This window comes from Lissotriton helveticus, chromosome 12 (genome assembly GCF_964261635.1).
Source record: "Lissotriton helveticus chromosome 12, aLisHel1.1, whole genome shotgun sequence".
Classification (NCBI taxonomy): domain Eukaryota; kingdom Metazoa; phylum Chordata; class Amphibia; order Caudata; family Salamandridae; genus Lissotriton; species Lissotriton helveticus.
The window spans coordinates 565,802,728-565,829,418 of NC_136073.1; the positions used below are offsets into that span (position 1 = coordinate 565,802,728).

General features: G+C 47.0%; 1 protein-coding gene across 3 annotated transcripts in view; it reads left to right on the forward strand.

The window, feature by feature from the left end:
- The window catches only part of E2F4 (E2F transcription factor 4), a 349,237-nt gene that overhangs the window by 304,698 nt on the left and 17,848 nt on the right, over window positions 1-26,691 (forward strand). For all 3 annotated transcript variants that reach the window (XM_078669707.1, XM_078669709.1, XM_078669708.1), the window contains exon 7: window positions 8,509-8,715. In XM_078669707.1, coding sequence (XP_078525833.1) covers window positions 8,509-8,715 — 207 coding nt within the window. The remainder of the gene's footprint in view (window positions 1-8,508; window positions 8,716-26,691) is intronic.

A 26,691-nucleotide genomic window follows, 5' to 3' on the forward strand; every position in this document is an offset into this window, starting at 1 on the left:
CACCAAGATCATCTGCGGCGTACCCCAAGGCTCTTCACTCAGCCCAATCCTCTTCAATATCTACATGAGCCCCCTCGCCGCCATTTCACGCAAACACAACCTCAACATCATCTCCTACGCCGACGACACCCAGCTGATACTCTCCCTCACCAAAGACCCAGCCACCGCCAAAACCAACCTCCAGGAAGGAATGAAAGAAGTTGCGGAATGGATGAAGCTCAGCCGTCTGAAACTGAACTCAGACAAGACGGAGGTCCTAATCCTCGGACAGTCCCCATCCGCCTGGGACGACTCCTGGTGGCCCGCAGCGCTGGGCGCCGCACCGACACCCACGGACCACACACGCAACCTGGGATTCATCCTAGACTCCTCCATCACGATGACCAAGCAAGTCAACACCATCTCATCCTCCTGCTTCAACACCCTGCGCATGGTCCGAAAAATCTTCCGGTGGGTCCCCACTGGAACCAGAAAGACGGTCACCCAGGTCCTCGTCACCAGCCGACTGGACTACGGGAACGCCCTATATGCAGGAACCACAGCCAAACTTCAAAAAAGACTTCTGCGCATACAGAACGCCTCCACACGACTCATCCTCGACATTCCTCGCCACAGCCACATATCTGCCCACCTGAGAAACCTGCACTGGCTCCCAGTCAGCAAAAGGATCACGTTCAGGCTCCTCACCCACGCACACAAAGCGCTCCACGACATGGGCCCCAAATACCTCAACAACCGTCTCACGTTCTACACTCCAACCCGCCAGCTCCGCTCCGCCAGCCTCAGCCTCGCCCTCGCCACCGTCCCACGGATTCACAGCACCACCACCGGAGGAAGATCGTTCTCCTACCTGACCGCCAAGATATGAAACTACCTCCCTACCCACCTACGACTGACCCAAGACCATCTCACCTTCAGGAAACACCTCAAGACCTGGCTTTTCGAGCAATAGCAGCACTTCCCCTCCCTTCAGCGCCTTTAGACCCTCACGGGTGAGTAGCGCGCTCTATAAATGTATTGATTGATTGAGCAGTGCTTTTGGCCAGCCCTATACTTCTGGGTGGTAGAGGACGGTCTTCTGAGGCTGAGGTCAGTACTGCTGCTCAGTATAAAACAGTTTTGATCCCTATGGGGAAGCAATCTACCTGCCAGCACCTTACTAAGGAAGGTGAAGTCCATGTTCAGTATGGAAAGTCGGCGGAATGCTGTGATGGGTGCCCCGAGACTTTGGTTTTGGGAAGGGGGATCACAATTGTACTCCTTGTGGAGTCTGGTAGGTGGCCTGCCTTCATGGATTCAGCGTAGAGTGTTTCTAGTTTTGGAGCTAGGGTACCTATGAAAGCAGAGTAAAACTGTGCTGGGTGTCTGTCAGGAACCTGGAGTCTTGCCAGTGGCCATCTCCTTAATAGTATTTCTTGGACTGTGACTGGTCCCCACGATAGACTCGCGTGTCCCTTGAGGTAGGGTTGGGAGGGGTAGGCGGTCCAGAAACCTGTCTCGCAAGCTCTCTGGCAGCGCCTCTAGGCGACATTAGAGTGCTTCGTAATGAGTTAGAAATTCATCATTAATGATCCCTGGGGAATAAATGTGAGCGCCTGCAGCAGTTGTTAAACTTGTGATTGGTGTACCACAGAGCTCAGGGCGAATGGGTCATGCCAGTAGTCTTCCTAATTTACCCACCTCGTCGTGTGCTCTAGCTATGTAGTTTTTATAGACATGGCATCTTAGTCGCTCTAAGGTAGTATTGTAGCTTTCTCTGTCTTCCAGAAGCTGTAGGTGATTAGCTTAGTCTGACCTTAAGTTATTGGCCAGTGTAAGAAGGTTGCCATCTGATGTGTATAATTCCCTATTGAGATCACAAATCCCTACTGATTGACCCATGCAGTGACCTCGGATTATGATCTGAAAGGTTCCCATTCTATCGAGGCAGATGATGCGGAGTCTTAATTATTAGCAAAGTACTCTGTGATGGTGGTATGAAGTGACTCTTTGCAGCAGTCATCCTCCAAAGCTGCCACTAAGGAATCACCGGCCTGTCATCTATTGTGCAAAACCTCAGAATGAGTGGACTGTGGTCTTAGAGGCTGAGTCCCAAATATTCAGTTACAGTCGCATATTGGCTCAACCTCTCAGAACACAAGAACCTGTCCAGCCTAGGTGTGGAGGGCATGTATTTTGGAGAAGGATGAATAGTCTTGTTGTAGACCATGTTGAGTGCTCCATCATCTGTTAATTCCCATTGGTATAGCCATTCACAGAATCCCGCTGCTATTCTTTCAGCCGGTGCTCCAGGTAAGGGAGATGTGGAGGGATCAAGGAGGACAGCAGAGACAAAGTTGAAGTACCCTCCAGTGAGTAAGTCCCCACCCACTAGTTGCCTCAGAGGAGCTGACAGTGACTAGAGGAATGCCAGCTGTTCTTGGTTAGTCACGTAATTGCTCCCCAGGGTCACCTCTTTCCCTAAGACATATCACCCCTCCTTATCAATCATCAATTGTGGGTGTTCAAAATAGGTCCCAGCCCTGACCCCCAATTAGTGCCCTCCATGCGTAAGCAGAGTAAGAAGTGGCATATATTTGGCCACACCACCTATGGTGTAGGCGTTCCACTTCTATTCCAGTGAGGTGGTCTTCTGTAATATTGCAACGTGAACCCATCTGCGTCGAAGATACCTGTGAATGTTGTGTCACTTAACTGCAGATCCCATCCCCCAGGCATTCAAAGTCATACAAATGAGTTCCAGAATCCTATTAGCTATTTAGTGTGCATTGCTGTTAACTGTGTCCAGACATTCCCACAACCCAACCACCCGTGCAATCCCCTTCCCCCTTCCCACCGCCCCCTACCCCCCGCCCGACGTACAAAAACAAGTGTCCCAACAACAAACTCCCCATCCCCAGGGCAGATCAGCAATGGCTGTCTGCCCAAACTTGATGTAACCAGCAATCATAGTCATGAGCAAAGCTCCATCAGACTTCTACAAGGGATCAAGTGGTATGGTGCAGGCGATTGCAGACTAATGTTCAGACTTCTGCTCCGACCCACAAACTGCATGTTTACCAGGGGTAAGCCAATGCCATTGTTGAGACTGTAACTGGTCTTAGCCTTAACTGTTCAAGAGGCCTAGATTTAGGCAGTTACCTCCCCTCTCTTATGTGGGGCGACGGCGAAGTCCAGCACCATGTTGCATGTTGTGGGTCGTGTCCATGGAGCTCTCTGGTATCCCCCAGCTGTCATATGACCTCTTGGTAGAGGATTAGGGTTAGTTTAACAAGGTTTGTTTGGTATCTCTGTCAGTCCAGTTCAACAACAGATTGTGGGGTCACCACTGGGACCCCTCCCCCATCTAGGAATGATCCTTCTGACTGAGTCTGCTGCTGATTGCTTCTCTGGTGTGGGGCCGATCTCGAACTCTGATCGGGTCTGTACTGTGATTTCGGCTGCCTGAAGTGCTGCCGCTCTTATTTTGTTCAGCCTAGGTCTTGGTCGGTTTCTTCGGTACCCCTCTACTCCTGCAGGGTCTTTTCTTGGGTCTGCGTTTGTTTTCTCTTGGTTCATGCTGAGACCCGCCAGTGTCGACCACATCCTGTAGGCCTCTTCTAGCCAGCCCCAGGCCTTCTGAGGTTCCTCATAGAAATAGGTTTTACCATTCAGTATAATTCTCCATTTGGCTGGGAACATTAGAGTATTGGAGGCCTTCATCTCTTAGCACTTTTTCCACTTCTATGAAGGAGGCTTTCCTAGCTTGAGCTACAGCAGTGTATTTTGGGAATAGAGAAACTTTCCAGTTGCCAATATGGTATGAGCAAGCTACGTGAGCCCCGTGTAGTAGAGTACCTCTGTCCCTAAAGTGGATTAGTCTGGCTAACACAGAGCGTGGCGGCCGGCAAGGGGCCGGTGGTCGGGCGGGTACCCTGTGCACTCGTTCTAAGACAAAAAAGGGTGTGAGGTGATTCGAAGCAACTTCAGTCTGTATCCAGTTCAGTTCTCAAGGTAGGTAACCATATCACCCCCTTATGTGCCCTCTGAGAGGCCCACTATGCAAACGCTGTTCCTCCTGTTACCGCCCTCCTCATCTTCAGCGCGATATTCCAACGTACGCACCTTGTAAAATAATGCAATACTCTGCCGGGTGAGTACCAGTTGGGCAGGGCGTAGTTCTTCAGTCCCCACCTTTACCTCCTGTCCTCTGTCAGCCAGCTTATTGTGTTCAGGTCTCAGCAGGCCCAGTCCCACAGAGACAGCACTTGCATCTTGTTGGAGTGTGAACTTGGTGTCTGCAATGGGCGCTAATATTTTGTCAAACTGTAATTGCATTGGGGGAGTGCTATAATGTCCGATTCCCACAGCCTCTCCGGGTGTGGTCGCCATAGGCTGTATCATGCCAGCTTGGGCGAGGATTTGTTTGACTCTTGGCTTCCCCATGTCCATCAGGCATTTCATTAGCGCAGGTGGCATCTACAAGGGGGTAATAAACAGTGGGCTAGTTCAGTAGATTAGCCAAGTAAAAGTCTGTAGCGCTGCGCCACACTCCGGTTTTTGATATCTTATCAGTCCTGTGCACACTGGACAGTCGAGTGCCCTTGATCGATGCCCTGAATGTTTTGAGGTCTCTATGCTACGGCAGGTGTCACACAGGGGCTTCTCGCATGCAGGGGATATGAATGTTACCCTGGCAAATCCTTCAGAGGACAGCACCCTGCTCCCTTCTTTGGTGGGTGAATCACAGAGACCAGTGGAGCTCGTGGTGTGGGAGGCAGCACAGCTTCCCTCACTGTTTCGTCATCAGCCCTGGTACCTGGTGCGGCCTGGTGCGAATTCCCTCCCTGACCACCTACGTGCTATTAAACAATACCCCCTCTTTCGCAAGGGCCTGAAAACGTTTCTGTTCGTTCAAGCCTTTTCACACTAACTGCCCTTTTTAATCTTCTGTCCTCATGCCTCCAAAAGCGCCAAGGAACCGTATGGTGTACGCTGCGCTATATAAATATTTTAAATTCAAAATTCAATTCAAGTGGAACATTGGTTCCATGTGAAGGCTGTGACTGGATTTGCTGATCACCCCAGGAGGTGGCGACTCCTCTCTCGCTGCCTCACCACCAGCCCTAATGATCACTGAGGGCGATAGGGGAGGCGGAAGCCAGGGCTATTTCGGGGCCCATAGCAATGTCTTTGTAGGGGATCACATCCTGCCCCTTTAGTCTCTCAATAGCACAGCATGCAGGTTCTCCCACTCACAGCAAGCTGTAATGCGGGAGGCACACATAATGTGCTCTCCCGGTCAGGGCTCCCCAATGTCCCGCTCAGGGATTTAGGCAAGCCCTCCAGGGTTTGGCAGTCAAGTGCAAGTCTCGGAGGCTGCTGCTGAGTCCCCCTCTGCCGCTGTTCACACACCATTGTGCTCCCCTAGGCAGGGCCGATCATTGTGGGTAAATCAGGGCGAGGCCAGAGTTTGCCAGGGTCTAAGGTGTAGTCGGGCCACAGTTTTCACCTCTCTCAAGCAGGAGCTAGGAGCACTCAGCAGCCCACAGCCGCAGGCATGGCCATGCCTTTGATTCTAGGGGCCGCCGTTCTCCACACCAGTCTCTGTATGGGCGGTCTGCTGTGGCCGGCCAAGATTAGTGAGTCGGTTCTCTGGGCGCTGGTGCCTATTCAGGCCGGGGGTCTGTTATTACGTGCCTGTGGTGTGCACTCCCACAGAGCAGGTAGCGCGGTCCACTGACTTCCCGTCAATGAAGCGGTCCTGTCTAACGTGCAAGGGGTGTACATCTATTCTAAATTTTATTATAGCATTTATGTTTGTTGGATTTTATACATAAAGATACACAGTTACATTTTTCCATGAGTCACACAAATGGAGGGTGGACTCTTTTGGGTGTAGTAAAAGTCCCTAAATCTAGATCCTGCCAAACTCCGTTCATTAAATCGACCATTATAGGGTTTTCTGTCATAAAATGATTAAAATCAACATATGTAGAGCTCAATATCATTTGAGTTTCAAATGACCTTGCCAATCCTAATTCTCTGCTAATTATGTTATTTCTGCGATAGCTTGACATTTTTATCTTAGGGGCAGTAAACTGTGTATACCAGAAACAAAGGCTCTGTACTAATGCAATACAATGCCACCTTAACTGCTTAAATCATTGTACATTTCGGCAAGCAAAACATAGTTTCTATTCAATTCCCTTCCACTTTATCCCAATCAGATTTCCCATCCCTACTTGGATTATTTTACCATATAGCATGTTTGATGGCAATATAGCTTTATATGCTGTCGATATTGGCTTTGAAGATTGTAATCATAAATTTCCTTAACCCTAATTCATTGGTGTGTGTATATATAAGATGGAACTTCCTCCTCTTTCATTTTCCATTAGCCCAAAAAAAAGTTTACTTTTCTTGTTGAAAACCCAAAAAATATCGTTTACCATGTTAATCACCAAAATATTAGCCTCACTATATTTTTCAAATGCATTTCATTTCTTTTGAAGGCCAAATTGTGTCATATCCATTAAAACTAAGTTATTGTCATAAAGTAGACAGTGGACATGGTGGTGCCCCCATTCTTGAAGAAAATGAATAAACCTTTTTTTTTTAAAAAGAGGGTATATCCGCAAGACAAGGTGTGAAAAGGTGAGGAACTAATACACATCCCTGATGTAAACCATTCTCTGAAGAGATTTTACTCGAGAGTAAGCCACATCCAGCTCCAATCTTGCCCAGTTATCCCCGTTTAGTTTTTTTCAACTCAGTGCAACCCTAGGGGCATTCTAACACATTCAAATTTTTCCCACAAGATAATCCGGGTAACTAAATCAAAAGCAGCTGGAAAATCCACAAAACAGTGAAATCAATTGCTCTGTATTTGTGTCTTTTTGGACAATTGTCCAAGGCCTAACACTGTAATCTGCGATCAAGTGCCCTTCCTAAAATCCTCAGCTATCCAGTCTTTCTACTATAGTAATAATGCTTAAGCATAAACACTTTGCTTCACCATCTGACTAACTAAAGGTAATAGTTTTTAGGGTCCACCGGGTCGCACCTTGTTTTTTTCTTTGGTTTTATAATGGGCTTACCTATTGCCCTTCCGACTTTGATTCATTTTTTGTCATAACTGAAAAGATTGGTTAAGACTATCTTGACCACCAGTCTATATATTTTTTTAATTATAATTGTAGGAAAATTACCTGGGCCTGCTTCCCTTGTAAAGACTTGATTTTTGTTATTGAATCTACCTGTAAGTATGTGGATAATTCCTGATCACATATATATGCATCAACTGAAACTTCATGGCTTCTACCAACATTTGGTTCCCTCAGCTTCATAGTGTTGCTGTCTTTTGGTACCTTGCAAGTTAATGCACGCACGTAAGTCAGTCTCTGTACTTTTCTGAACTAAACACAAAAATGTCACCGTGTCCATATCCACGATTACCATTATCATTCAGGCACATTTTGAATGATCCCGGTTTTATTGTATTTATTTTTTTGACATTTTCGTTTGTATTTATCCATATTTACTTTTTGTCAATTTTATCTCTATTTATCCATATTTATTATGGGTTTTGTGAGAAAAATAAAGCTGAAACTGGTATATTTCCACATTTATTTAACCAATGAAAATGCAGTTATGCTTGAATGCCCACCAGGGTTCAGTGATATGAACACCCCCACAAGATAAATCAATGCACTTATATGAAAATATGCGCATTTCAGTATCCGCTTTGTACATATCTACTACTGTTTAAGCCTCTTTACTAAAAGTCCTTTATTTTTCAACCCCCTTACCTATCAATCCGCACAGTAATTGGCCTCACAGTCATGGCAAAGTGTATTTAGAATCACTGAAAAAGCACCCAATTTCCGTTTTTATCCACATTTAAAAATAAATACAGGCAAGAAAATAAATGTTTTTCTGTCTGCATTTATCTGTAAAAATCAGAATAAATGGAAAACAGGGAGCCTTAATTATAAAATTGGATCCAATTCCTTTTTATCAGGGGATTATATTCTGCGCTACATTCACACTAATTTCTGATCTCCCACTAATCCTGATTATGACCCATGTTCTTTTTTAGCTACCCCAATTGTGTTTTTTAAATATTGACTCTGGACATCAAACTATATCCTATTCTTGTTCTATTTATAGAGCTGCATTTTTGTGATTGGATCTTTGTAATAACACTAACTTTGAGACAATTAACAAGTTCCTTTATAACTTTGGTCTAGAAAACATCTCATTGTCCTCAAAATTCTCAAGATCCAAGTTATATAAATAACTGCATGGAACTTGCAAAGTCAGTATTGCACAGTTCTACTTAGGACTAGAATGCAAATAAATGGTATGTAAAGCAAGTATGCTAAATGTTTGTCCTTTATCTGCGGACAATAACTATTAAAGCATGAAGGTTGCTAGGAACTACAGTTACAGTTGATTAACATGTTCTTGTTTCTGTATTTTTTTGTCACCATTTTGAGCTGTAATTTACTGTCATCCGTCTTCCAGGTCCGAGAGCTGCAGCTGCAGAATCCCAGAGCAGTAACAGCACAAACAGTACACTCAGCTTTGACTCTCCAAGTCCCTTATCCACGAAGAGCCCAGGAACATCTTTGGATACTCAGCCTCTCCAGTCATCTGCCTCCCTGGACAGCTGTACAACCCTGCCTAACTCCTCTACCTCTTTTGTGCCAATTAAATCCGAGCCCTCAGAACGTGAGTTCATATGTTGGGAGAGGGGTGGGTGCTTCCTTTTAGTCAGTTGACATGGTAAGAGGACGTTCTTCCCTTAGAGATCCGCACCGCTTTCTAAACCGTGTATCAAGGTATAGGTTTATCCAATTAACTTTCTAGTGGATGTTCTATTTATTTCAATACCATAGCATTTGGTGTCTATTGTTTATCTGTTTTGGTTACCCATCAAAGGTAATTTTTGTTATTTTGGCATTTTTGTGCTCAGTTGCGAAGGTGTGTAGATAACTCAGAAATAAGTTAAAATAACATTTATTTTCAAGATTTGTTTTTAACATTATCTCGACAGGATTACAAGCACACCGACATTTAGGGACTAGGTTTAAGGATTGCTTTAGCATCGCAGTACTAATTTATCACTTTGCGTTATCTGATGAAGCTGAGGAGAGTGGATAGTAAATTGTTTTTGTTTTTACCTGAATCATTTGTGAAAGTGATCCCTGGCTAAGAGCAATGACTTTCTCGAAACGTTGTTAAGGACTTCTTAGGGAAGGGCAGTAGGAGCATGACGGCTGACTATAGTTGGGCCTAGCTTGTGCTAGTTATACCTACACCAGCCTGCCTGCAGTCTTCTTTGAATTTGTTTGCACTGCCTGCTCGTTCAGTGGAGCTGGAAGGTGTTATCCATTAGCTTCCAGAAAAAACAGAAAGAAATGACAAGGGAAGTGACTAGCACTGTATGTTGGTACCAAGACCTTCCTTGACATAAACTGCCTTGGAACGTACCTTCTTTAGCATGAGTCTGTTATAAAGTGTGGGATTTAGTGCTTACCCTCATCGATGACTAAAAGCATCTCTTGGAGTGACCAGCAAGCTCAGGATTCTCTATTTTCCCTGATGCTTGTGAATCCTTTCTATTTCAAGCATTTTGTTCCTTCGATACAGCTGGTGTAATCTCTGAGTTAGTCTCTACTAGTTGGGTGCTTTTCTGTGATGCAGGTTCCTGTGGATTCCTTACCATATGATTATCCCTTCACGCGCTAGCGGTGTCCAGAAAACTGTTCTACAGCAGTAACACTGTAGCACCGCCTGGTGACATCATTTGCTGCAGCTTACTCCATTGTATGTGATGACATCTGAGTAAATTAAATGCCAGCCTGCGCACTGACGTACGCATATGTGATGACCTCTTCTGACATTGTGACTCCTCAGGTTTCGTCGCCTAGGAAGTAATTGAAGCTTGTCAGGGTGCCATCACCACTTTTGTCACCTGATCTGACACAGAGCTCCCTCAGATCCAAATATAGTTCTGCCTTTGAAGTCTTGTGTGGCGAAGCCTACCTGGCAGTGTATCTTCCTGGGACCTAAAGATTTGCCCAAATGGAAGCACTATTTGAATCGGACACTGAGGCTATTGACTTGCATGATGAGGATTATGACCGCCTAGATTATGACTCGAAGGTTGATAATTTCCTTCCTCCTTAAAATACTGATGCTGACATATATCTTGATTTTCAAAATGCAAGTGGATGGCATACTTCAACAGAAGGGAATGTCTCTTATCCCCCTGTCCCTCCTTTAGAAGAGAATTTGTTGTGGTACTTTCCTGGAGTTAGGATTTATTCAGGCAAATATGTTTAGTTCTCCGGTTTTTAATCTTTCATTGAATCTTTCATAGATTCACATGCTTGAATCTTCCCTGCTGTCCAGGTGGGAGTCCCTCTATAATTTGATCCAGCAGTAAAAGCCAACAGCACTAGACAGTAAAGTCCAACCCCATGAGATGGTATACCCATCCACATAATTTTCAGTAGAACCAAACTTCAACTAATCCTAGGGAAGCCCTTGCCTCATTCCTCTCCTCTAGCACCACCATACCTCAGATTTCTAACCGCACATTGCGTGAAAGGGAGTCCCTCTAAGTTCTGCTCAGTTCTTTGTAATGATACTGTCACAACTTTTCTTACTTGTATTGAGGAAAGTGTTCCTACCTGTGCCTAATCCTGACAGAATCTCACCACGTCCGAGGGATCCAGAAAGGGTTTATTTAGAACTTTTAAAACCTGTGATATTATTCCCTAGGATCTGGTCCTGATAGTGAGCTGACAGGAAGCTGAAGCTGGTCACGAAGCCGAAATCAGAGAGAGCTGTGAGCCGCAGCCAAGGGCGGGGAGCAGAGAGCGCCGCCGCCACTGTTGCCATATTACGTCCGCCTACCGACTTCCAACCAGCGTTTCCCCCGATCGGGACCCCCCTCTCCACTTGCAGGGGTAGGTGTATGGGTAGGTGTACTGTCTGGTGGGCAAGTTGCTTGGCCGCAAGAGTGAGTTCTGTGCTGTGCCGCTGAGCAGCGGCTCGCAACTCATGCCTACAATGCCGCATATTCAACACACATCTACAGCCCCTGAAGCGGCCGGGCCTCCTGCTTCCCACGTGTCTCACCCCCACGACAGCACAGCGGCCTCAAGGTGCAACAAGACGGTTTGGGGCACCTGTGCATGAGCGCGGCAGTTGTACTCAGCTGCCGCTATGTGAGGAGCTCCAGTAGTCCTACGTAGGTGTCCCGGCTAATGGCGGTGCGACTTGTGGTCTCCTGTAGTGATCCCGGCTTGCGCCCTGGACAGGGGCTTCGAGGCTTCTCCAGCTGTCACTCTGCCCTGACCACTGCCCCCCCCCCCCCCTCCCCAGACGCCCTTATTACAGGCTCGCTTTACCCCAACACCATTCAGGCGCTGAATCATCAGCTTCAGAAGCTGCAGCAGCAGGACCAGCATCACCACGGGGGTCCTCCGTAACCCTCCTTGAATTCTTCTCGAGCTGTACCATGCATTTATGGCAGAGATGTAGGCTGGCGGCAGCAACAGTAGCAGTAGCAGATAGCGGGGCTCGGGTAATTCAATTCAGCGAGCAGGGAAGGAGTGGTGACTAGGTCTCAGGCAGCCTCTTTGGGATAGCTGTCTCTGGCCCCATTCATACACACTCTACAATTCTGCGTCCCGCTCCTCCCCCCTCCGTGCCCCTGGACAAGGTCCAGGCTCTGGTCCACAAGGCTGACAGACCCCTTACACCCATAACGCTATTAAGGAACTATTAACCTGGCAGAAGGCCACCGCAAGGAAGTCCCCAACTGTTCGGTTCTCCTCAGTGTGTACTGGACCACCTAACTCCTATCCATCGTTTACCAAGCTCGCAAGCTTACCCAGCCAGCCAGGAACGCCTTCAACAAAAGTCAGCACAGCGCCCACAGCTCACAGGAGGATATAGGGAGATTATGAGGTCAAACGCAAAAGGAAGACCAGGGCAACAAAACTCAACCAGGCGACCTCTCCAGAAGTCATGTTGGATGTAAACCCTCCAGGCTCAGCACCACGAGGTGCCTGGCGTAAGCCACTAGGCAGCCCCGATAGCAGGTGCTCCCCCGGGGAAGGCCTACTTAACACCTTTTCCAACAAAAAATCAATTCCAAATTCTACTTTCTCAAAGATACAGGATCCTTCATATTCTCAAGCGGTGAAATCCAAAGCCTCCAGGAGCATACTCTACCTGTTGCCCCACAACCAAGCAAATCCACAGAGCAACTAATGACTATACTACAACCATTAGAGAAGCAAGCAGACTTAGCCAAAACTAGCAATGCTAAAAACATATGAGATTTAAGGAAGAAGTGATCAACTCTCCAATCCAAGCCACCCCCAGTCTGCCCCCTAGCCCTCGGTCTGGGTGCACCTGCCCACTCACCCATCCAACCTAGCCTGAACGGGGAAACAGCCCAAGCCTCCATATACCTAGGTCTTAAAGCACACAGCCCGATGAACTTGCTGAAGCTCAATCCACTGCACAGGAATTAGCTGGAAAGGAGAAGGGGCTAAAGCATGGCACTCTTGGTAAGTATACCCCAAATCGGCTCACACAACTGCAAACAAACAAGCCTGTCATGGAGCATTCCGAAGTAATGATGCGGTCATAGAAGCCCGGGGGAGCGAGCATGAACCTCTCTCATATTTAGGGTCCCAGGATTGGGCTGATCTAGTTGTCTCCTACACTGTGGATTTCCCATAAAACCTGGCCCCACACACAGAGAATATACGCGTAGAACAAGGCCATGTTCATAACGCTGCAAACAGCACAACACCATCCAGCCACAGGACCTAACTCACACCACAGACTCGTCAAGCTGACCATCCAACACTTGGGATACCTTATTGAACACTATGCAAAGAACTGTTGACGCCCTTCAATATCAGTCTGACAAAATGGACCTTCAACTGACACTACTTGACACTCTGGCTATCTTTGTAGGGGGGATAGACGAAAAACTGGGGCAATTAAACTCAATAATTAGTAGAGCCCATCAGGAGGCCACATTTACCTGTAGCTGGGGTCCCATCATCAACAAACCATCCTCACTCCCTTCAATTTTGTCCACACTGCTAGAGGGCTTAGAAAAGGAATCAAATGACAAAAAAAACCTGCTATATAAGAAAAAGAAGCATCTAATAAACTAGTCGCAAAGGAATCCGCTGACAAAGGCTTTACCCTTTCTAAACCAGTGAGCCGCCCGGGGGAAGACTACAGCACAGCGGCAAAACAATTACAAAGAGAACCAAATACAGTTCAAAACGTCAACTTCTGAGGAAAGGCCTCAACAAAACAACCATCCTCAGCCACGCTGCAGTATGCCCCCTCTTCAACACAAAAACAAACGCAGGCGACAACCCAACTTGAAATAGCAATCAGTCAACTGAAATTCCTGGTGCTACAAATCGGACCGCCGACCAATCAGAAATAGCTTCCAGCAGGGCCACCATGGAGGCTTCGGCAGCCTAATTTACACACTAGTCACCAAAAACAGACTCCACCAGCCCCAGTGGCATAGCGACCACAGCAGAGACACATAGACGCCAGACGAAATGGAGTCATCTGCTATACAGGAATACAAACAGGCGAGAGTACAAAACAAATACCCAATGGAACACGGGGCCCACACGCGGAACAAGACAATATACAACTTAGCCCCACCACAAACACAGAGAATCTAACACAAAACAAATAAAACGACAACTGAGACCTCCGCATCTAGCCCTCCGCAGACATCAATGCTAACAACAAGGGAAGTGAAAAGAGGAAATTCCGGGGATTGCCTAGCTTTAGCTACGACACAGGGAAAGCCCCATGGCACAACAATAAAGACAGCGGAAAATCTTGACCCTCTCCAGACACTACATCAAAAAAATAGAACCCTGTTTAGAAGGTTCCTCTGGCTTTTCCAGTACAGAAAGTTCAGGGTCACACGGTCACAACCGGACAACCCGGCAGTACTCCTGGCCCAACGGTTAGATCTACACAGGGGAGTACCCTCCCAGAGCAACCCCTGCCTGGCAGCCAATACATTCCCGTACTTTACTTTTTATCCCGGAGTTCAAATCAAAAGCGGACTGCGATGCTCAGAATAGAGGGAATATTCTTCAGCTACCGGCTACTGTACCAACCCTGAGTGATATCAACACAACTGATCTCCATTCCATAGAATTTATAAAGGCTGACTGGGTGCCGGGGTGGGAATCCACAGGGCAACCTGGGGATCAATCCAACTAGCAAACAAAGTGCTGAGTGAATGGGAAATCTTTCAAGCACGGGGCATACGTATCTCACCGTACCACAATACCGGATACCCCCTCCCACTACTTGCCACCAAGCCGCTGGAAATTGGCGACAACAGAGAAAAAACATAATCGTGCTTAAGGGAGCACAAGGCCAGTCACCCCAAAGAGAGCAGTTACTGGGTGCCCAAATAGGTCAAAAACAGCATCATCCCACGTATCCGGCGAGCCTTCCAATTCTCAGAACCAATAACATAAACAGATCCACACAGTGACCAACCGTCCAACACACAAAACGGCCACATCAGGATAGAACATCAAGGATCATCTTAGCAATGGATGGTGAACAATTGGAAATAACAAAACAGGTTACCCCACCCCGGCAGTAGGATCCAGACAATCCTTAATCAAATGACCTTTTTAGGTTTGATACCAGTGGTTCCTGGTCACTCGCAAAACTATGCTTTACAGACATGTCAACCGTTTCTTGCTATTCACTTAAAACCAGCATAATGCAATCTATATTACCTGTGTAATTATCCCTTCTAAAAGTAGAGGTGGCACTGCTCCATTACAAGCTTGCTTATAATGGGATAGTGTTCTGTCCATAACCTGAAAGGCTGGTCTGCTCATTAAATTCCTACATGGCACTGTTAATAAGGTATTCCCCAGTAATCATCCTCATCCTTAGCCTGATCTAACGTTAAACCCAACGGTTCCAACCTTATATTAAAATACCCGTCAAGAATAGCACAATGATTTTTTTTCTCTGGAGTTTAAGACATTACAAAGGAGCTGGAGGGTAAGAGTTTTTTTTCCTTTAACTTTAAAGAGTCTCCTATTACAGATGTTAATTAAGAGAAATGGATTCCCATACTGGGGAGTGATCGCCAACCCCTATACTTTTGGGGAGCACATGGGAATCTGTTTAATTGAACAGTCTATGTATAGAAAATCTTACCCAAACAATCAAACCTCCCAAGGCGCTGCCGGCCTTTGAGTATTGGATCTCAATACTAGAACTCATAAACCTCAACCTGTGGACTGGGTCAGTAGCCCAGCTTTCTTGGAATAGATACAGGTGTAAACCATTAATAAACTGCCCCAGTCGCTAGGTGATAATTTTGCTTTTAAGTCTACAGTTTTCGAGCTCATCTTCGAGATTTTCAGAGTAGCTGCATGAGGAGCCCATTTCCCACATTTCTCTCTGTGATATCTATACACACAGAGGTTAAAGTATTACTAACGAACTTGGGGATCGCCAATCACTTAAGTTGTAAAGTAAACTGCTTGTTGTTATAGCCATCTCCAGGATTTCTAAATTTGGGTAGGTAGTTATTTTATCCAAACACCCCAGATACTTAAGCATTTGGGAGGACCCATATTAAACCGGATCTCTGATTCCACAGGTGGAAAAGTCCGAAGATCGAACATAATTTGCTCCCATGCAAGTCCCATTCCTACTAGTCACTTCATTGAAGTCCCATCTTTCCTTATGGTCTCTATGGCACTTAGCAGAAACAACATTTGAATAAATAATCAGATAACAATGTCAACATTGGAAATGCAATGTACTACCTTGTTCTTCATCATTACCTAATTTTCAAAAGCACCACACGGCAGCTTATGGAGTTGTATCATAAAAACATCATTCTTGTTAGGTAATCTAGGACTGCAGCAGTCTTGCAAGTCAGGGGTTGATCTACCTGGATATAACTCTTTACAGATTATCTTGTTCTTGGCCCTTTAATTGGTGCAGGCACAGTTGTGGAATGCATTTGTTGCAGGCAACAATTTTACTTTGCTTTTGCCAATTAAAGACTCTGGATGTAAGGGTTTATCTTTCTTTTGCAGCTTATGGCTTTAAACCCTTTAATGACAGTTAGACTTATTCCCATTCCATCCTGTATCCACTTTTGAGCATGTGTGCAAGCAAGAGTGGCAGTTGACAAATAGGTCATATGGTTAAAAAACGGACAAAGTTTAACAGACTATTGAAGCATGGTTGAAGCAGTGGTAACGCTAAAACTAAAGATACTTTTTCATTACTTTTGTGGTGTATCAGGAACAAGAAGAAATTTTACCAAGTGATGGGCATAATAATTGAATTAATCTCAGCCACTGTTAATTACTCGGGCAGTATCCCAATCCATCTTATTTTATGTCCCCTTTGCCACCTCAGATTAGACCCAGCCATATGCCAATAGGAGCTCTCCAGCCCAAACGGCCAGACCAATCTCAATGGGAACACAAGCAACCCTAAACTGGTTAAGCCTTTGCTAGTAGGGTGCAACTTGAGTCTTATGGCACAGTGCCCTGTATATGGGCATACCAGTCATACTTTGCGCGTCACACTGAGGGAAACAAAAAAGTAATTGCCAGATTGATTGCCCCTGATTATTCCTTTGGGCTGCTATAATTGAGCCTGAACTGCTAGGCCAGATTCCCCTTGCAACAGTAACACAAGCAAGTCCAGAATGCTTTCGGCCTATTTTGGCTTCAACACCTTTTTATTTTCCTTTTTCAAAACACAGCATAGCACCCTGGTCCTCAGCATGTATATCGTACTGCCAAGCTAAAGCTGGTCACCCTCTCAGAAACAATACAAGTGCATTGAATGAGATGCGTGACTGCCACAGCTGCACTGCTCGCTGGTTAGTCCTTGCTGAACCGAAGTAATCAGAGACTTGGTTTTCAACTCCCTTCTTCACAAAGCATTGTCTGGACATCATCAAGTCGAAATGGTTGTGGGACTGGTAGTGGTGCGCAACCTATTTATTTAAGGTGATCTTTATTTCCACCTGAGCATTATGCCTAATGTGATATGCTAGTTTGGTATCTTGTTTCAAGCATGTGAATCTATGAAAAGTCCAATTTTGGAGAAAAAAGTTATATAAATGCAACTACAATATTCCAGCAGATTCCCATAGATTCTCATGCTCCCATTCTCCTTTCCCTTCATGAGGCCACCGACAACCCTTTGGGTCATGCTATGAAAATCTGTCAGCTGGTGTATCTGAAGAGGGTTGGTTAGACTTTGAGTCATAAAATGAGGTGGGTGGGCTAGTGGTAGTCTACTGTTTCAGGTTTATTTTCAGTCTTGCTGTATTAAAATGCAGCTGTGTTAACATTGACTGCCGATGGTTCCACAGCATGAAGGCAGGGAATAATTTGAAAGGTACCAGTGCTAGAGAACTGTTGTAATAGGTAAGTAACTTTTTCTAAGATCACTGGCCAATAGCACTCTGTGTGCAAGACAGAGCAAATTGTGCATCTCTGAGGCTGTTCTCTAGGGGTGCTAAAAAATACGATCAATCTCTCACATCACTGTGTACTCTGGCAATTAGGGTGGCACTGGGTTGAATAAGTTACTCTTTATAAGAGGAGGAAACTACTGTTTCTCCAGGGTTGGATCTTCCATAGATTTACTTGCTTGAATCATTACCTGTTGGTAATGGCTAAAGACATCTAACAAAGCCTACAACCACCTTCAAGACTAGGATCTGAATAGTTGTCCACAACAAATTCCAATTCTTCTTCCAGTGCTTCCCAAATAAGCGGAGTCAAGACAGCAACCCATTACTAAGCCCAAGACACCGGAAAAGAGTATACTTGCAAAAATGTTTGATTCGCTGGTAAACACATCGTCTGACACTCATAGTGATTGGTCAACATCGAGGATGAATGCCCGGGACCATCAAGTGCCTTGAATTCACCACAGGATACGGCCGACACTGGCTTACTGCCTTCAGGTGGAAGCAGTGATGATGGAGATGATGTATCTCATCAAGAGAATGACTGCTCCGATGGGGTCCCAGACTGGAATGATTTTGAAGTTCCAGAGGATGCAAGTCCTTACCCCAAACGAAGAGACTCCCCACCTGATAATATCGGAGAGATTTAGTGCTCTTAGCGAAAAGGTGCCTCAGCTCTTTAGCTTACCAATTTTGAAGAATCATGTTTCCTTTTCAACTTCAAAGAAAAGGCACAGTGACGTTCTGGATCAATACCTATATTAGACCATTCATAGGAAGACCTGGTAACCATTTTTTTCTACAAAGTTTTATATACTGCTTGCTTGACCTGGTATCGGGTATCAGAGCGCTGTACAGAGCACCAGTTGCATTACATGAGGACACATTCATTCTTTGTTAGTCACGGGGTAAGAGATTTTCCAGAATCACAGGATGTTCAGCGTCATTGCCGAGACTCGAACATGGTTCCCCAAATTTGAGGTCAACCGCCCTAGCTGTTAGGCCAACTCCTCCCCCCATGCAAAATCCAGCAACAGCTACTGTTACTGTAGGAAACTGGCTTTGTGTATACCATACCAAAGCAAGGTATAGTGTGCAGTGTCCAGTGGGCCCCTAGAGGTATGGCAGAGGATAACTTAGATAATACCTTACTATCAAGTTAGTGGTAGCTGGACTGAGCAGTTAGGCTTTTCAGAGGGTCGTGTTAAGCATTTATTGCACACCCTCAGGCAAGAAATGATAGCACACACTCAAAGACTGAATCCAGACCAATTGTTCATATAAAAAGTTATTATTTTATTCTAGAACTAAGAATCATTTAGTGCAGGCAAAATGTAGAGTTTTGTAGAAGTAGTGATACTTTTCAAGAATGCAGTAATCTTTTGTAGATGCCGTTACACACTTTATAGTATTAAGAATGTCTTTCTGTAAATGTCAATCAAGTACAGTTGTATGTTTTTGCTTTGATAATGTTAGATAGCTCAATGCAATTGATAGGACTTACAATGCAATCTGCAATTGATAGGACTTACAATGCAATCTTATGGAGGAAAACAATGTTAAACAGTTAGGAGGTAAGTACTCGGGGGTTTGGGACAACACAGGGCAAGGGTCAAAACCAGGTAGGTACTGCACCACTGCAGCTCTGGGGCAGCTGTGTGCAGAGGTCATTGGGCCCAATGTTATCCAGTGGGGCTGGGTATCTCGAAGAGGTATGGTTTGCAGGTAGATAGCCACAGTCTCAGAGCAAAGGCCCTGGGGGTTGAAGCGAGCACAGGGTGGCCACAAGAGGCATTGGGGCGGCTGGGTGCAGATCAGCGTTGGGAGCCCAATGCTTCTCAATTAAGGTCAACAGTTTCGGAAAGAGGCTGCAGGCTTTGACCAGGAGTCTGGAGCAAAGCGACCAATGGCTGGGCAGGTAAGTTAGATAGCTGGGTGGACACCTGAGCACAGTCGGCTAGGCTCCCCAAAGTCAGGGGGCAGTGGATGCAAGGCTCCCTTTTGGGGTTGGGTTTCCTTGGCTGGATCTGGTCGGGTGGACCCTTCTAACAGAGGCTGCTGGCGTCGAGGGGGGATCCTGGAGAGGTCAGCCACTGATGAACAAGGTCAGGATCACCACGGAGACTTCACAAGATAGGTGAGTCACTCGAAGTCAAGCTGTGGGTGTCAGATGCAGAGTGGTGCAGTGTCGCGGATCTGCCTGGTCCGTGAGACTGGTGTTGGTTTCTTTACTCGACAAATCCGTTGTCTACCGGAGACAGGATTCTTGGGCGAAGACAGCACAGGTCCACCAGGGTTCTTGAGGTTGCTGGCTGTGGGCCATGCAGGTTACTGAAAGCAGGGTAGCTGGAAAGGACAGGCCAATAGGGCTGGGGCCAAGTGAGTCGTCATCTTCTCCACTGATGCATGGCTTTTCCGTCCTCAGGTCATCAAATCCAAAGAGCAAGGTTCAGGGGTGCCTCTAAATACTTAGATATAGGGGCGTTACAGGGGTGTGCAGATTTGGACACATGGATCCCTTCCCTGAGGTGTCTAACCCCCTCCTATGCCATCCTCCAGGAGGAGGGGGGTATATGCCCTTGTCCTGATTGGGGGAGTCCCCTCATCTTCAAGATGGAGGAGACTGAGAAGTGCTCACTGGGAACCTGATTGGCATGGACCCAGTGCACACCCAGTCAAAGTGCATCAGAAATCTGGCACAAAAGTGGGTGGTTGGGGGGGTTACTACAATTGAAACCCACTTTCCTACAGTTACTGTATCAAGAATACGGAAAACATTCTGCTGCTTGTGTTGGCAGTAGATGTTTCTCTCTGGATGTCATAATGTCTACTGATATGAAGAAGATGTTTGAGAACTCATACAAAATGTCCTAATTTTGCTTTCTACAGCACTAAACATAATTTCTACAATGCTTATTCGGAGGGTGGGTGTTGCCTGGGTTCACACACAATGGGACAGGACCAAATTCTTAGTGTGGCGCATACCTATCAAGTGGCTTCACCCAAGAACCACCAAATTAAAGTAGATTATTTTGAACGTGTGATAGGTTGGTGCCTAATAATTGTACGTAAATTCCTGGAGTAAAAGATTCCAAAATCTGATGTCGTTTGAGATATAATATTCTATATTTTATTAGTTGCCATAAATAGACCAAACAAACAGCCGACACGTGTTTCACCCGTGTGGCCGGTGGGCCAAGAGCTTTCTCAAGGCTGGTTTAGGCAAGGTGAGTATATTATTGTACAAAACATATGAGTAAAGATAACATATATAAGAACAAGTTTGAGAGATCTAAAGTGATGTTATAAAATGAGAAGGAAAGAAAATGAAAAACATTAAGATGAGGTTGTATTGAGTGAATTATGCATGAGAGTAAGCAAGTGGCCAGATTAGGAATAAGTAGCAGGTGATAGGTAAGGGGCAGAGTTAAAACGTAAGGAAGGTTGTGGGGGGGAAAGAGAAAGTAAAGGGGAAAAGAGATTGGGAGAACGGAAGTGCAAGGATGGTCAATAATCAGTAAATCTGTACAATAGTAACATGGTAAGGTCAGCTTTAACAAAAAGCAAAGATACAACAAATGTTGCAACTAACTTGCAGTTCATGCAAGTGTCCAGAGAGAGACCCCTCATATTGAGGTAAGGGAAAATAATACTTAATTCGTTTAACATGTAAAAAAGACAACGAAAATACATGTATAATGCATTCATAGCTTAGGCTAAAATTACAGTTAGAGAATATATTTGTTTAGCCAGATATTAACATAGAAAGGCCTTCAAGCATGGAGCAAAGGCGATTCAGAGGAAAGGTTGTTAGAGGCTCCCGATGCCCAGATTTAGTCTTTTGTCAGAATCATTTTGGTAAATGCTTGCTGCCTGTCATGTCCCTGAACTCTCTCGGCCACTGCGCCTTGCCAACAACCCTCTGCTCCCGATGCCCAGATCTAACCTTTTGTCAGATTTCATTTGTCTGCTCTGCCACTGAGCGTGCATCTTCTTAGGCTCACTACTCACAATAACATATCGCATACTATGAGCCAGACAATGCTATTTATCAATTACGCCCATGTCTTTTCCCTGCCACTGCACTTTTCCAACCACACCGTGTTAATTTAAGCATCACCATGACGCCAGACATTAATCATTTGAATAATACTCTGACTCCTTTCCAAACGGCTGGCACATTTCTCGATAGGACCCCCTTCTATTACGAGTCACTGTCACCCACACAATACACCCCTCTGATAAAGATCGCTCCCCAGACTTGCAAGCTGTTTCTCCTCTCCTTGCTCCTATTTCCTCCGCAGACCACTTGTTCTTATCAAGACGCATTAAGCTAGGTGATTCTTTGGTGAGTACCTGTTCCCTATTTCAGTCACACAACTTTACTTGCCTCTCACTACCTTTCCTCTGAATCTCATCTGCTTCATTTATTTATTTATTTATGCTTAAAGACCTTTCTATTCTAATAACTGGCTAGACAAATATATTCTCTAACTCCAAAATCTCTTTTCCCCTTTTCGTTCTCTTTCCCCCACCTTCCCTACTTTTCCCCTCCACCTTCCCTACTTTTCCCCTCCACCTTCCCTACTTTTCCCCTCCACCTTCCCTACTTTTCCCCTCAGCCCCTTACCTACAAAGTTTTACCCTCTTTTGATATCAAGATGGCTTCAGGTGTGCTACAATCTTGTCATCAATAATGTTGGTACTCTAGTTGTCATTAGAATGCATGTAGAACACTGAGGAATCAACTGGCCGGCTGGTGCAGTTGAAAGTACATGTTTTACACAGCATGGCATTCTTAATTTTTTACATAGCTGCAGGAATTGGTGTGAGACCACATAAAATATACTCTCTTTCTAGCTTTTGGAGCATCTTCCATAACCTCTGAGGTTCATCAAGTCTCAGCAGGGGCTCAGCATTTTACACAGGGTAAAGTGACCTTAGAATATACTACAATTCCAAAAAACTAGTTTGATACCTCCAAAAATGTACATTGTGACTAAAATCTGTTATCACCCTTTATAGGAACTCCTTTTTGTGATCCTCAAAAACAATGCACTTCATTGGGGACCATGCCCCCCACACACATGCCCTTTACGGTCAGGGTGTTCTCAACCTACCTCATTGGATGTATGACGTATTAACACATGCTTTTACAACGTATGCCATCGGAAAGAAACAGTTAAAGATTCCTCACCTTATAATTACCCCCAGTCGTCCGATTGGATCCAGAAAGTTTTTTAGTCAGCAGTACCCCTGCTCTTCGGAAGGTGGCGCCAGTCGACTCCGTGTTCGTCGTCGTGGTTGCCAGGATGACATCGCGGTAGCTACTTAGACGCTGCCCTCGCGCGCTGATGTCCGTTCTTTCTTTTTCCGCGCCAGCAAGCGCAGATCCGGAGAGAGCGAGACTGCCTTTTTTCTCGACTTTTGTCGACTTTGTTTTTTTTTTGTCCTTTGACTACTGGTGCACGAGGGATGCCTGGCTTCAAGTCTTGCGGGTCCTCTACCTTAATTTCGGTGACTGATCCGCACCGCCTATGCCTCTACTGCCTGGAGCGCGACCGCGACCCTAAGTCGTGCTCCGACTGCCGGACCATGGCCCTGAAGTCTTTGTGGGAGCAGTCCCGAAAGCTACTTGAGGCCCGGCAGTCATCTCCGCGTCGCTCGAGGTCCCGGTTGCGTAGGAGGTCGAGGAACCATCACCATTCTTCATCGGCAGGTCAGGTAAGTCGAAGCACATGAAGAAGTCGAAGAAGCATCGTCGCTTTTCGACTTCTCCCCGTCCGTCGGCCAACGTGTTGAGGGATGCGGGTGGTGCCGCTCCCGCTGCTCCACGTGCGGAGCCCGTAGGGTTGGCTCCAAGCTTCCCTCCCTTCCCGGGACCCGGAGCGACCCCTGCCCAGCTTGAGCTTTCTACGAAACGATGCATGCCATCTATGGGCAGCCTGACTCCGCCGGCGCGCCTTCGGGCCCCGCAGACTCAGCTGGGGGCCCTGGGCCTTTGACGCTGGCGGCTCAGGCCTCGGCACCGATGGGTCCCCTTGAATCCAGGCCAGATCGGCGCCGGTCGACCAACACCTCTATCAGCGCCGACTTCACTGGCACCATGTCCGCAGCAGGCGTCGGCTGTGTCCCTAGCCAATGTCGGACCGGCGGTGACCGATGCCGGATCCGTTGCTGATGGGTACTTTTGTGCCCCTGTTCTACCCTGGCTCTTTGTGACCAGATTGGCAGCCAGAGGAGGGTGAGGAGGACTGGGAGGAGTCTGGGGACCTTTTAACCGACCAGCTAGGTTATGAACCGGACTGTTGAGAGGAACTGGGGGAAGCCAGTGGTCTGGATACCTCACCAGACCATGGCCTGTTGTCTTCTCCTACCGTGGCTATGGAGGAGGGAGCCTCATACGCAGTGGTGTTACTTAGGGCGACCGAGGCTCTCCACCTCGAGCTACCTACAGTGGCCGTTAGAACTAACCTCCTGACTGAGGTGCTTCAACCGACAGTGAGCTCTTTGGACCCCTGCTGCCGTTTAATGAAGCCCTCATGAACATCCTTTTGGGCACCTGGTCCAGGCCCAACACAGGGGCTCCTGTGGACAGGATGATTGCGCGACGCCACCGCCCCGGCCTGGTCGACCCCACTTTCCTCTCCTAACACCCCACCCCTGAGAGCTTGGTGGTCCAAGCCTTCACCTCCAAGAGTACTTTCCCTAACACTCCAAATGATAGGGAATCGAAAAAGCTGGACCATCTTGGGAAGAAGATGTTTTCTTCCACCAGCTTGGGACTACGGCTGTCAAACATTGCATGTCTGTTGGGCCGTTACTTTCACTCCGTGTGGGATAAGGTTGCGCAAGTACTGCCTCAGTGCCTGAAGGAGACCCGGTACGTACTTACTCCTGCAGTTGCTGAAGGAAGAGACGCAGCGAAGTTTACCATCCGCTGTGGGCTGGATACCGCCGACACACTAGGCAGGACGATATCCACGTCGGTAGCCCTTTGACGCTATGCCTGGTTGAGGTCGACTGGTTTTTCAGGGGATGTCCAATCCACTCTTATGGACATGGCCTTTGAGGACCGTCGCCTATTCGGCGACAGGCAGACACCGCGCTGGAGCGCTGTAAGGACTCTGGCTACGGCCAGGTCCTTGGGCCTCTCCACCACAGGCCCTGCGTAGTCTGCTTTTCGCCCCATTCGTGGCTACTGAAGGGGCGCCCCATCAAATCCCACCCAGGGCCACAGGCCGGCACAAGCTGTTCAGCCCCTGTGCGGCTGGGGATGTGGGAACCAACACCGTGGTTCTGGGGGGCAGCGGGCGGGCCAGTCCACTACAGCCCCCTCTGCAGCAGCCTCCAAACCCTCCTAGTCCAACCTTTCAGGGCCACCAAAAGCCAGTGGGCGGCAGGATTCACCATCACCTCCCCCACTGGCACACCATCACATCGGACAGGTGGGTTTTGCAGATAGTCCGAAGAGGCAACTCCATCCCCTTCATCCATGACACCTCAGTACCATCGCGTGTCGGAGGATCATCTAACCCTTCTCCAACAGGAAGTTTCTGCACTCTTGGCAATGGGATCCATCGAGCGCGTGCCTGTCCTGGAAGTGCGTCGTGGTTGCTATTCCCACTACTTTCTGGTGCCCAAGTGGTTCAGGGTCTCTTTCAACAGTGGGGAGAAGCCTTGGCTAGATCTATTCGCCACTGAAGAGAAAGCGCAATGTCAGAAATTCTGCACATTGGAAATTCTAAGGCGGCACTCGCTCTGTGACACTTTTGGTCCCAAGTGGAGTCGCGGTCTTCTATATGCCTTTCCGCTTATAGCACTTCTGCCCAGAGTGCTGAAGATCAAGCGTGACCAGGCCCAAGCCATTCTTGTGGCTCTGGACTGGGCACGAAGAGTCTGGTATCCCAAGCTGCTCAACAGGGCCATCGATCCTCCGATCCGACTGCCTCTTCATGAGGATCTTCTGTCACAGCAGCAGGGGACTGTCCTCCACCCAAACCTGTCCAGCCTCCACCTCCTTGCGTGGAGATTGTGCGGCAGCGGTTGACGCCGTTTGACCTGCCTCCCGAAGTCTGCAATGTTATCTTGGCAGCCAGGCATCCCTCCACTAAGATGGTATACGCCTGTAGATGGAACAAATTTGTGGCAAGGTGTACAGCAAAGGCTCTGGAATCTCTTTCCGCCCCTCTTTCTGAGGTGCTCTTGTTCCTCCTTTCTTTGGCCAAGCAGGGCTCTGCTCTGGGCACTCTAAAAGGCTACCTCTCGGCCATTTCAGCTTCCTTAGGCTTCCTGACCAGCCCTCTCTTTTTAAGTCCGTGTTGTAAATAGATTCCTTAAGGGCATTACTCATATTTTTCCTCCTGTTCCCTTTGTAATGCCCCAGTGGGACTTGAACTTCGTTCTTACACATCTACTATGCGCTCCCTTTGAGCCGCTGCATAACTGTCCTCTCAGACTTCTCACTGTGAAAACTGCCTTTCTGGTGGCCATCACCTCTGTACGCAGGGTGAGTGAGAGCTACAAGCTCTTTCTTCCAAGCCTCCCTTTCTGGCTGTCCATCCGGACAAGGTCGTCCTTAGAACTAGACCTTCCTTTTTTCCCAAGGTGGTTACTTCTTTCCACATTGGCCAAACCATCACTTTGCCCAGCTTCTTTTCGCCTCCGCATCCTTCGAAAGAGGAAGAGAGGCTCCACCGTATGGACCCGAAACAGGCGCTTTTCTTCTACTTGGATCGCACCAAACAATTCTGGGTGGACGACCATCTCTTTGTTGATTACATGGGCGCTAAGAAAGATCGGGCCGTGCACAAACGCACCATAAGGTGGATCGTTCTGTGCATCAAAGCCTGCTGTTCTTTGGCTTAGAAGGATCCTCCAGTGGGGCTGCACGCCCCTTCCACCACTGCAGCTACTACTGCTTTGAGACGTGGAGTCCCTCTAAATGACATCTGTCAGGCAACTACGTGGGCATAGCTGCACACGTTCACCAAACCCCCCTCCGGGGTTGGTATTGCAGTGGTATCTATTCTAAGGTAAGGAATCTATAACTAACTGTTTCTTGCAGATGAACAAGTTACTTACCTTCGGTAACGATATATCTGTAAGAAACATAGGTTAGTTATAGATTTGTGTATAGTGATTGT